We start from the raw sequence: 12,839 nt of genomic DNA on the forward strand, positions 1-12,839 counted from the left end.
CAAATCAGCCAGTGACAACATAGTCTCTCATTGAGTCTGCGCATGGTCTGTCCACCTGTCCACGTAAGAATGAACAATCGCAAGTTTTATGGAGTAGGTTCATCTGATCAGCCCGCTATCTTCTCACTGTTATAGGCTATATGTAGACCTGCATTGTAGCCCAATACCAGAACTCTGAGTTTCACAAGATTTTTGTTTAGCAATGACATTTGAAACGCTCTGCAAGGTCTATTTAGTTATCGCTCAGCAGCGTGCCTCCAATTCAAATATGCTATGTTCACTCTACACTATACATCCCTGCTTACCATGTCAAACGAGCGTGGTTGATGCATAAGTGGATTTGTGAACTATTGTGAAAATGCATTAGGATATGCATGGGTGCATAGAAATTATAAATAAAATACTTTAGAGTAAAAGAATTAACCTATAGTTGGGTGTTTGTTTTTCCGTTCTCACAAAACCAACAGTGTGACACTGGAATGCATGACACCCTGGGTCTCTGTGATGTGCGCAGTTACAGATCATTGATCAGCATTTTCTTTGATTAGCTGCTAGTGATGATATGCATCGCTGAACCAGAGCGCTGAGCTTCAGTATGACACAGTGCAGACCTTGGAGATAAGCCCAGCCATGAGCTCTGGCACAACCCTCAGCAAGAGCCATAAATGTCGAATAGCATATGTCTATCAGCCATAATCACAGTCATGTATAGACGCACCATGAGCGCAGATGAGCCTTCACAGGAAGTCGAGTACTAGCGCCTGAGCATGCTTAGACTGTCACTGAGCTTCTCTGTACAGAAGCGCCCAAGTAGATATGCAGACTCGTTAACAGTTATGGAAGCAGGGCTTCTGCACACACGATTTAATATGCAAATAGTTCCACTTTAGAGCCTGAATCAGATAAGACGAGATAGCCTATCTGTTTCCCAGCCTCGAAGACACCGGATGTGCTAGATATTACATTGGAATACGCTCCAGATGAGCCTGAGCGCGTGTAGAGAGACAGAGGCCGTGAACCCTGTCCATCAGGAAACCTTAGAAGCTACACAGTAGAACCAGGCGCCATATAGAACCTAGTCGAGTAGCCTTGTAACACACTGTAAGCAATGGCTCGCTGGGGCTTTAGAGCATCCAGTCACGATGAAGTCAATCATGAAAAGTAAGATAACAAGATGACGGCTGAACCTTGCAGAACCTGAACGCATGATCCAGCATTGAAGTTCATGACAAGAGCGCTGACATCTTAGACTAGGACTCGGAAACTCGAGGATTAAGGATCTAGATAGATCTCCTACGAGATCGCACGACGCTCTAGAAACAGTCCTCATGATTCTCTGCACCTGACACCCAGTAGCAATATGTCAGCGCCTTGTACGAGGCACGACAGCCAGCCTCCTTGATGTCTTTCAGGCGAGTAAACCTGTGATACCGAAGACAAGTGACGCTGGGTGCAGCCTAGCAAGAAACGGCCTGCCTCAAGAAGCAGCGCTAGTAGACGAAGAAGCCTACGTACGAGACACCCCACAGCGAGCAGACGTTATGAGTAGGCCGACCGTAGACGGCGCCTGACCGCAGTAGACAAAGCCTTCAAGAACACAAGGCGATGAAGCCCTTGATACCCAGCAGAGCCTAGAGGCCAATGTATAGCAGTAATCTGAGACGAATCTCTCTTTAGATAGTATAAGTAAGCTACCGGAGCCTGACCTGCAGAGCCTGAACCTGCAGAGGCCTGAGCAGTAGAGCCTGAGCCAGCAGAGCCTGAGCCAGTAGAAGAGCTGAACCAGTAGAAGAGCCTGAGCAGTAGAAGCCTGAACCAGGCAGAGCCTGAGCCAGTAGAAGAGCTTGGACCAGCAGAGCTGAAACCAGCAGAGCTTGAAGATCTGAACCAGGAGCTGAACCAGCAGAGCTGAAGAACCTGAACCAGTAGAGCCTGAACAGCAGAGCCTGTACCAGTAGATTCTGAACCTTCAGGGGAGCCTGAACCAGCAGAGCCTGAACCAGCAGGCCTGAGCCAGTAGAGCCTGAACCAGCAAGCCTGAACCAGCAGAGCCTGAGCCAAGTAGAGCCTGACCAGCAGAGCCTGACCGTAGAGCCTGAGCAGCAGAGCCTGAACCAGCAAGAGCTTGGGTGCCTGAACCTCCAGAGGATCCTGAATACTAGGAAAAACCTAGGAAGAAGAAGAAGAAATGTCATAAGAAAACATAAGACTGACATATAAGTATTAACATACAATTCAGTTATTGTCCAATGAAACTCAGACCTGTGCCCAAACCCCCCAAAAATATATACAATGTTAAAATCTTCCAACATTTATTTGTCTGGACTTCATTGTTGTTCTGAGGCCATAGTAAGAGGCAGCTAAATAGAGTGAAGTTGATGTGTTGTGAGAAGAGAGTTCCACACTTCTAATACAGTTTGAAACAATATACAGCAGAGGTGTCAAACTCATTCCACAGAGGGCCTAGAGTCTGCAACATAGACAAAAGTGGAGCGGAGTTCCTTACTAATGATTGACCTTATTATATCAATTAAGTCAAGGGGAGAAGCAAAACCCGCAGACACTCGGCCGTCCGTTGGAACGAGTTTGAACGTGATATACAATATATCTGGCTCTTCTTTTAATAGAGAAGACAAATGTTACACTGCCTTGCAGTTGAAGACGTGATGGTTACTGGTACAAATTAACACATCTGCACTTGGGACTCTTTGATGATTTGTTCCCCACCCAAAGAATATTGCAACTTCTAACTCATAATAAACCCACAGTCAAGTAACTCCTAGAGGGTTAAATGTAATAGTTCTACTAGAAATACACTTTAAATTAATGTTGTCTTCAAGATGACCAGATCTCCCTCTTGATATGTATCTATTCAAAGATTTGGGGTTTATAATGTTTTTGCGACGAAACAGGAAATACGTAAAAAAACACATCATACAGCAGAGTTTCTAAAAGTGTCTCTTGAAAGGTAAGTCAAAAACAATTAGATATGTCCAGCAGACAGACAGATATTATTCTTGTAATGCATACATTATGATCCATACAAAAATAGCCGATGCATTAATCAGGTACTGCATAACAGGATTTTCTGAGTGCTCTTGAGAATGGAATATGAAAAACAACTCAGACACATGCCTACATGATGAAGTCAGGTAAGAGCTTCACGCTATAAGTGCAGATAAAGGGTGTATTGTTCTGTCACATAGCTCATCAGACCACACAGGTGACTTCTCTGTCTGGTCGAACACGGGCTGGCTGGGCTGGGTCAAAGTTTCTACAAACATTGAGTTGGCTTTATCCTCCTTTATGGTGTAAGAAAATGTAGTAGTTATGTTCCAGCTTTTGTCAATGGAATCTCAAATGCATACTTCCTTATTTTGGTTATGGACCATACAATGGCTCTATAGGCGGTAGATAATAGACAGTGCACTATAATAGTATTTATGACAGTGTAAAGCTCACCAAGATTACCAGCCTTTTTTCCCTTGATGTCATCAACAACCCTTAGAAAATAAGGTCCGTCCATTGGCAGAAATCTATACAGAAAATAATAAGAAACTGCTGATTCACTAGGAACTATATGATGTGGCTCAAAAATGTAATCAAAATAAATACAAATGTTTTATGGTACAATCCTAGGCCCTAGACTACACAAATATTCTATTCAGTAGGCTAGGCAGTAGCAATAATAGCTATTAGGAGCATTGATTTCTGCCAGAGACTATCATACCATCGTCTATCAGTTGATAATAATATAGTTGCACTTGAAACTTGTTTGTAAAAGGTTTTGAAAAAACTGTTTAGTTAGCTGGTCAATTACTGATTTGGGTTACCGAGAGGCGCAGCGGTCTAAGGTACTGCATCTCCGTGCAAGAGGCGTCACTATAGTACCTGGTTCGAATCCAGGCAGTATGACATCTGGCCGTGATTTAAAGTTCTATATAAGCGGGGCCCGGGTTTGGCCGCCCTAGGCCATCATATAAATGGACTTTACCTAGTACATTTTCATGATCAACTGCTGTTGGCCTGTTTCCTTACCTCAAGAAAGGAAGACGGGAAAACCCCTCTATTTCCTCGTGCGGAGTTGAAGTGTGACGTCATCGGCTGAAATATGTGCGTGTGTAGCGGACTGTCCACACTGACGCTGCTCACAGAGAGAGATACATTTCACATGGATAGCAGCACGAACATTGCGTTCAATCTTGAAACTGTTGGGCTATAAAATACTGGTAAGTAACTACTTTGACGGGCTAACGTTGTTTCTTATTTGGCAACATGTTGACTGATTACGGTGTCAAAACTTCAGGAAGTTAGACTATATGTTAAGGTTTTCCGAAACGGACTAAATTGCGGAACAAATCAAAGAAGGATAACTCGGGTTGATACTCATACTCGGGTTGATACTCATAGGCTACATTTAACATCTCGTCGACAAGTTTCTGGGAATGAACACCGGCAATTTATTGAATTTCATTTAAATACTCGAGTGGTCGACAATATACATTTAGGCTATTGATACAAGTAAACCAACGGGTCATTCCTAGGTCTACTGTACGTTGCCTTTTGGACCTCATAACTTTAGGTGGGGACAAATGACGTTTCACTTTCAGAAAAACATATTGGTCAAGCTCAGGCATTTAAATCCCCTGTTAGGGAAACACATGACTACTCAATAAATAATGTTATCCATTGAACAGGAGTGTAGCCTATTAGTAGCTAGTAGGTAGGCTAGTGGTAAGAGCGGTGGGCCACTAACCGAAAGGTTGGTTGAAAACAAATTCTGACCCCTAGCGCTAAGAGGATTATAACCACTAGGCTACCTGCCACCCCATGTAGAGTAACTTAGGGTAGGGTTCCCCAATAGGTGGCGCATGGTTGACTTTATGTTTCGTTGTTGGACATAAACGACTGTAAAATCACTAGGATAATAGCTCAAAGGGATTTTAATTGAGGAAATCCCACACATATATAGAAAGGCATATGTGATCATATCCCAATATAATCAAGTTTTAAATTGATTATGTTTTTGTCAAATACTGTATCTGTTTGGGATTCTTGCGGTCAATTTGCAGTGTACAATATAATTATATCTATGTCACAGCCCCCGACCATCTGCTTAAGAAATAATCGGCCCATGGCTGAATATATACGTTTGTTTATTCCKTGTGTAACTCTGTGTTGTTGTTTGTGTCGCACTGCTTTGCTTTATCTAGGCCAGGTCGCAGTTGTAAATGAGAACTTGTTCTCAACTGGCCTACCCTGGTTAAATAAAGGGGAAATAAATAAAACATAAAAAAAAAAAAATATGAATGTAATTGGCGACCGCTGGCATAAGGGCTGTTAAACTAGTGGTCCTCTGTAGCTTAGTTGGTAGAACTTGGTGCTTACAATGCCAGGATAGTGGGTTTGTTTCCCGGAACCACCTGTATGTAAAATGTGTGCATGCATGACTTTAAGTCGCTTTGGATAAAAGCYTCAGCTAAATMACATGTATTATATTATTGGGGGCCATAGGCAAGATTTGGTTGGGGGGGCCCCCCACCTCGTGGCAAAACATTCTAGAGACTGCAATTTTCTGCAATTCTACACATATTGCCGTGAGGTGGAGAGACATWWTWTTTWTTTATTTTTTTACAGCTAATTTCCTGCAATTCTATCCATTTTGCCATGACTAATACCATGTTAATATGATATCTGAGTGAGAATGGAGGTCATCGTGCCCGGTCGTTGTTCGGCCATGATTACTACAAGTTTAAAAATGGCTGATGCACAACCAAATTTCGAAATTGCACTTGGTGTATTCTAATATGGGTAATTTCTATGTAAAAGGACCCATGAGCACCAACACGTGAAGTTTATAGGAGCGTGTCAAATTGGGTGTCAAATGAAATTAAAGAGTCWATTTTTATTTATTAAACCACCAATATATTTTTCAACCATTTTCCATCCTTAAAATGAGGAATAAGCTAAAGCTTTGATTTCTGGTCAAACAGATGGAAAAGGGGTCTTAGAAAATATCTACCAGAAAAAGAACAATTTCTGCAATTGAATTGGCTACAATGGGAAATCATAGTAGTTACAAACCACAGTTGGGTTCACAATTTTGGACAGTACAGCACAGTACACTAGAGTTGAGTACACTATAATGTACTGTACTGAACTATACTCTACTGTAATGTACTCGACTGTACTCTACACTGTACTCAACTGTACTCAACACTGAACTTTACTGTACTCTACACGGAAATCTACTTTACTATACTGTTCTGTACATTACTCTACAGAACTGTACTGTACTGTACTTGACTGTACTCTACAGAGCTTTACTGTGCTGTACTTTGATGTCTAAACTTGTGAAACATAGATGTATATGATTGGTTCAGATTTGGTACGGTCCGGACCAAGGAAATTTGTTATTTTTGGGGGCAGAGCTCATTAAAATAATAGCCCGTGTCTAGAATAATACCCAAATATGCAAAGGAGGATAATGCATATTTATACCTTTATGTAATAGGTACATCACCATGAAGAGAATGACATTAATTAATATCCATAGTTATGTATTTCTGTGTAGTACAGATCAGGGACCAATGATGAAATTACGTTACTGCAATTCTGTTACTGGGTGTAAATCCACCTCACTCTAGTGGAATAAGCAAAATTGATTTTTTCAAAGTCTGTGTGTCATGTCATAGCTGATACCCCATTCTTTCTGCAGACATTTTGGAATTGCCCTATTCTTACTCTCAATAGTAAGTTGGGACCCTGACTGAGTTCCNAGAGCCTGAACCAGGAGAGTCTGGACCAGCAGCACCGGAAGAACCTGATCCAGCAGAGCCTGAGCCAGTAGAAGAGCCTGAACCAGCAGAGCCTGAACCAGTAGAGCCGGAACCTTCAGGAGAGTCTGAGCTAGTAGAGCCTGAAACAGAAGAGCCTGAACCAGCAGAAACTGAACCCGCAGTACCTGAACCAGTCGAGCCTGAACCAACAGAGCCTGAGCCATCAGTGCCTGCACCCACAGATTCTGAACCAGTAGAGCCTCAACCAACAGAGCCTGAGCCAGCAATGCCTAATTCTGCAGAGTCGGAACCAGCAGAGTCTGAACTAGTAGAGCCTGAAACAGAAGAGCCTGAACCAGCAGAGACTGAACCAGTTGAGCCTGAACCAACAGAGCCTGAGCCATCAGAGCCTGCATCCGCAGATTCTGAACCAGTAGAGCCTGAACCAACAGAGCCTGAGTCATCAGAGCCTGCATCCGCAGATTCTGAACCAGTAGAGCCTGAACCAGCAGAGCCTGAGCCAGCAATGCCTAATTCCGCAGAGTTTGAACCAGCAGAGCCTGAACTAGCAGAGCCTGAACCAGCAAAGCCGGAACCATCAGATAATGACCCGGCAGAGCCTGATCCAGTAGAGCCTGAACCTTCAGGGGAGCCTGAACCAGTAGAACCTGAACCAACAGAGCTTTGGGAGCCTGAACCTCCAGGGGATCCTGAAGAACCTAAGGAAAAACCTAGGAAGAAGAAGAAGAAATGTCATAAGAAACATAAGACTAACATATAAGTATTAACATACAATTCAGTTATTGTCCAATGAAACTCAGACCTGTGCCCAAWCCCCCCKAAAAATATATACAATGTAAAATCTTCCAAACATTTATTTGTCTGGACTTCCATTGTGTTCTGAGGCCATAGTAAGAGGCAGCTAAATAGAGTGTAGTTGATGTGTTGTGAGAAGAGAGTTCCACACTTCTAATACAGTTGGAAACAATATACAGCAGAGGTGTCAAACTCATTCCACAGAGGGCCTAGAGTCTGCAGCTTAGAGTCTGCAGCTTAGACAACCAGTGGAGCGGAGTTCCTTACTAATGATTGACCTTATTATATCAATTAAGTACAAGGGGGAAGCAAAAACCCGCAGACACTCGGCCGTCCGTGGGACGAGTTTGACACGTGATATACAATWTATCTGGTTCTTCTTTATGTACATTACAATTACGGTTGGCTCTCTTCTTCAATATTACATGTACATTTCACCTCAATAACATTTGAAATAAAGATTAAACCAATACATTTATCTGCTCTTCCTTCATGTACATCTGCATCAACTGAACCGACTAGGCTAGAGCGAGAGCTAGAGTTGCTTGAGTGAGAGTGTGAGAAGCAACCAGTAAACGTGAGTTCCCCCTCTGCTGGCAGCAACCACTGTCATTCCAATACACAGTCTGATGGTTCGAGTACAATTGCATGTTTAATAGAGAAGACAAATGTTACACTGCCTTGCAGTTGAAGACGTGATGGTTACTGGWAAATTAACACATCTGCACTTGGGACTCTTTGATGATTTGTTCCCCACCCAAAGAATATTGCAACTTCTAACTCATAACTAAACCCACAGTCAGTAACTCCTAGAGAATTAAATGTAACAGTACTACTGGAAATAAAACGTTACATTAATGTTGTCTTCAAGATGACCAGATCCTCCCTCTTGAAATGTACAGTTGAAGTCGGAAGTTTACATACACTTAGGTTGGAGTCATTAAAACTCATTTTTCAACCACTCCACAAACGTCTTGTTAACAAACTATAGTTTGTCGGTTAGGACATCTACTTTGTGCATGAAACAAGTCATTTTTCCAACAATTGTTTACAGACAGATTATTTCACTTATAATTCACTGTATCACAATTCCAGTGGGTCAGAAATTTACATACACTAAGTTGACTGTGCCTTTAAACAGCTTGGAACATTCCAGAAAATTATGTCATGGCTTTAGAAGCTTCTGTAGGCTAATTGACATCATTTGAGTCAATTGGAGGTGTACCTGTGGATGTATTTCAAGGCCTACCTTCAAACTCAGTGCCTCTTTGCTTGATATCATGGGAAAATCAAAAGAAATCAGCCAAGACCTCAGAAACAAAATTGTAGACCTCCACAAGTCTGGTTCATCCTGGGGAGAAATTTCCAAATGCCTGAAGGTACCACGTTCATCTGTACAAACAATAGTACGCAAGTATAAACACCATTGGACCACGCAGCCGTCATACCGCTCAGGAAGGAGACGCGTTCTGCCTCCTAGAGATTAACGTACTTTGGTGCGAAAAGTGCGAATCAATCCCAGAACAACAACAAAGGACCTTGTGAAGATGCTGGAGGAAACAGGTACAAAAGTATCTATATCCACTGTAAAACGAGTCCTATATCGACATAACCTGAATGGCCGCTCAGCAAGGAAGAAGCCACTGCTCCAAAACCGCAATACAAAAGCCAGTCTATGGTTTGCAACTGCACATGGGGACAAAGATCGTACTTTTTGGAGAAATGTCCTGGTCTGATGAAACAAAAATAGAACTGTTTGGCCATAATGACCATTGTTATTGTTGGAAGAAAAAGGGGAGGCTTGCAAGCCGAAGAACACCATCCCAACCGTGAAGCACGGGGGTGGCAGCATCATGTTMTGGGGGTGCTTTGTTGCAGGAGGGACTGGTGTACTTCACAAAATAGATGGCATCATGAGGCAGGGAAAATTATGTGGATATATTGAAGCAACATCTCAAGACATCAGTCAGGAAGTTAACGCTTTGTTGCAAATGGGTCTTCCAAATGGACAATGACCCCAAGCATACTTCCAAAGTTGTGGAAAAATGGCTTAAGGACAACAAAGTCAAGGTATAGGCGTGGCCATTACAAAGCCCTGACTTCAATCCTATAGTAAATTTGTGGGCAGAACTGAAAAAGCTTGTGTGAGCAAGGAGGCCTACAAACCTGACTCAGTTACACAGTTTTGTCAGGAGGAATGGGCCAAAAATCACCCAACTTATTGTGGGTAGCTTGTGGAAGGCTGCATGGAATGTTTGAACCAAGTTCAACGATTTAAAGGCAATGCTACCAAAAACGAATTGAGTGTATGTAAACTTCTGACCCACTGGGAATGTGATGAAAGAAATAAAAGCTGAAATAAATCATTCCCTCTACTATTATTCTGACATTTCACATTCTTAAAATAAAGTGGTGATCCTAACAGACCTAAYACAGGGACTTTTTACCAGGATTAAATGTCAGGAATTGTAAAAAACTGAGTTTAAATGTATTTGGCTAAGGTGTATGTAAACTTCCGACTTCAACTGTATCTATTCAAAGATTTGGGGTTTCTAATCTCTTTCTGCGACGAAACAGGAAATAAGTTTAAAAAAACGTCATATAGCAGAGTTTCTAAAAGTTTCTCTTGAAAGGTAAGTCAAAAACAATTAGATATGTCCAGCAGACAGACAGATATTATTCATTGTAATGCATACATTATGATCCATAAGAAAATAGCCGATGCATTAAAACTTCTTATGGTTGCAATCCCGCTACCGGGATCGACATGACAACAGCCAGTGAAAGTGCAGGGCGCCAAATTCAAACAACAGAAATCTCATAATTAAAATTCCTCAATTAATTTCATTTAAATACTCGAGTGGTCGACAATATACATTTAGGCTATTGATACAAGTAAACCAACGGGTCATTCCTAGGTCTACTGTACGTTGCTCTTTGGACCTCATAACTTTAGGTGGGGACAAATGACGTTTCACTTTCAGAAAAACATATTGGTCAAGCTCAGGCATTTAAATCCCCTGTAGGGAAACACATGACTATCAATAAATAATGTTATCCATTGAACAGGAGTGTAGCCTATAGTAGCTAGTAGGTAGGCTAGTGGTTAAGAGCGGTGGCCACTAACCGAAAGGTTGGTTGAAAACAAATTCTGACCCCTAGCGCTAAGAGGATTATAACCACTAGGCTACCTGCCACCACCATGTAGAGTAACTTAGGGTAGGGTTCCCCAATAGGTGGCGCATGTTGACTTTATGTTTGTTGTTGGACATAAACGACTGTAAAATCACTAGGATAATAGCTCAAAGGATTTTAATTGAGGAAATCCACACATATATAGAAAGGCATATGTGATCATATCCCAATATAATCAAGTTTTAAATTGATTATGTTTTTGTCAAATACTGTATCTGTTTGGGATTCTTGCGGTCAATTTGCAGTGTACAATATAATTATATCTATGTGACAGCCCCACGAATCTGCTTAAGAAATAATCGGCCCATGGCTGAATATATACGTTTGTTTATTCCATGTGTAACTCTGTGTTGTTGTTTTGTCGCACTGCTTTGCTTTATCTAGGCCAGGTCGCAGTTGTAAATGAGAACTTGTTCTCAACTGGCCTACCCTGGTTAAATAAAGGTGAAATAAATAAAACATAAAAAAAAAAAATGAATGTAATTGGCGACCGCTGGCATAAGGGCTGTTAAACTAGTGGTCCTCTGTAGCTTAGTTGGTAGAACTTGGTGCTTACAATGCCAGGATAGTGGGTTTGTTTCCCGGAACCACCTGTTGTAAAATGTGTGCATGCATGACTGTTAAGTCGCTTTGGATAAAAGCTCAGCTAAATACATGTATTATATTATTGGGGGCAATAGGCAAGATTTGGTTGGGGGGCCCCCACCTCGTGGCAAAACATTCTAGAGACTGCAATTTTCTGCAATTCTACACATATTGCCGTGAGGTGGAGAGACATTTTATTTATTATTTTTTTACAGCTAATTTCCTGCAATTCTATCCATTTTGCCATGACTAATACCATGTTAATATGATATCTGAGTGAGAATGGAGGTCATCGTGCCCGGTCGTTGTTCGGCCATGATTACTACAAGTTTAAAAATGGCTGATGCACAACCAAATTTCGAAATTGCACTTGGTGTATTCTAATATGGGTAATTTCTATGTAAAAGGACCCATGAGCACCAACACGTGAAGTTTATAGGAGCGTGTCAAATTGGGTGTCAAATGAAATTAAGGAGTCAATTTTTATTTATTAAACCACCAATATATTTTTCACCATTTTCCATCCTTAAAATGAGGAATAAGCTAAAGCTTTGATTTCTGGTCAAACAGATGGAAAAGGGGTCTTAGAAAATATCTACCAGAAAAAGAACAATTTCTGCAATTGAATTGGCTACAATGGGAAATCATAGTAGTTACAAACCAAAGTTGGGTTCACAATTTTGGACAGTACAGCACAGTACACTAGAGTTGAGTACACTATAATGTACTGTACTGAACTATACTCTACTGTAATGTACTCGACTGTACTCTACACTGTACTCAACTGTACTCAACACTGAACTTTACTGTACTCTACACGGAAATCTACTTTACTATACTGTTCTGTACATTACTCTACAGAACTGTACTGTACTGTACTTGACTGTACTCTACAGAGCTTTACTGTGCTGTACTTTGATGTCTAAACTTGTGAAACATAGATGTATATGATTGGTTCAGATTTGGTACGGTCCGGACAAAGGAAATTTGTTATTTTTGGGGGCAGAGCTCATATAAAAATATGCCCGTGTCTAGAATAATACCCAAATATGCAAAGGAGGATAATGCATATTTATACTTTATGTAATAGGTACATCACCATGAAGAGAATGACATTAATTAATATCCATAGTTATGTATTTCTGTGTAGTACAGATCAGGGACCAATGATGAAATTACGTTACTGCAATTCTGTTACTGGGTGTAAATCCACCTCACTTATGTGGAATAAGCAAAATTGATTTTTTCAAGTCTGTGTGTCATGTCATAGCTGATACCCCATTCTTTCTGCAGACATTTTGGAATTGCCTATTCTTACTCTCAATAGTAAGTTGGGACCCTGACTGAGTTCCAATTTTTTTAAAATATAATACAGTACCTGTCAAAAGTTTTGAATCTACTCATTCAAGGGTTTTTCTTTATTTTACTATTTTCTACATTGTAGAATAATAGTGAAGACTCAAC

General features: G+C 41.1%; 2 protein-coding genes across 2 annotated transcripts in view; both read left to right on the forward strand.

Annotated features, from left to right (window-relative positions):
• LOC111955797 (cell surface glycoprotein 1-like) overlaps positions 1–8,060 on the forward strand; it is a 12,747-nt gene extending 4,687 nt beyond the window's left edge. The window contains exons 3-4 of the mRNA XM_070436406.1: positions 1,457–1,545; positions 6,758–8,060. Of these exons, the coding sequence (XP_070292507.1) occupies positions 1,457–1,545; positions 6,758–7,560 (892 nt within the window). The 3' untranslated portion in view covers positions 7,561–8,060. The remainder of the gene's footprint in view (positions 1–1,456; positions 1,546–6,757) is intronic.
• The window catches only part of LOC111955431 (endoribonuclease ZC3H12A), a 21,786-nt gene continuing 13,089 nt past the window's right edge, over positions 4,143–12,839 (forward strand). The window contains exon 1 of the mRNA XM_023975662.2: positions 4,143–4,229. The gene's annotated coding sequence lies outside the window, so the exon portion shown is untranslated. The remainder of the gene's footprint in view (positions 4,230–12,839) is intronic.

The sequence above is a fragment of the Salvelinus sp. IW2-2015 genome, linkage group LG31 (genome assembly GCF_002910315.2).
Source record: "Salvelinus sp. IW2-2015 linkage group LG31, ASM291031v2, whole genome shotgun sequence".
NCBI classification, from domain to species: domain Eukaryota; kingdom Metazoa; phylum Chordata; class Actinopteri; order Salmoniformes; family Salmonidae; genus Salvelinus; species Salvelinus sp. IW2-2015.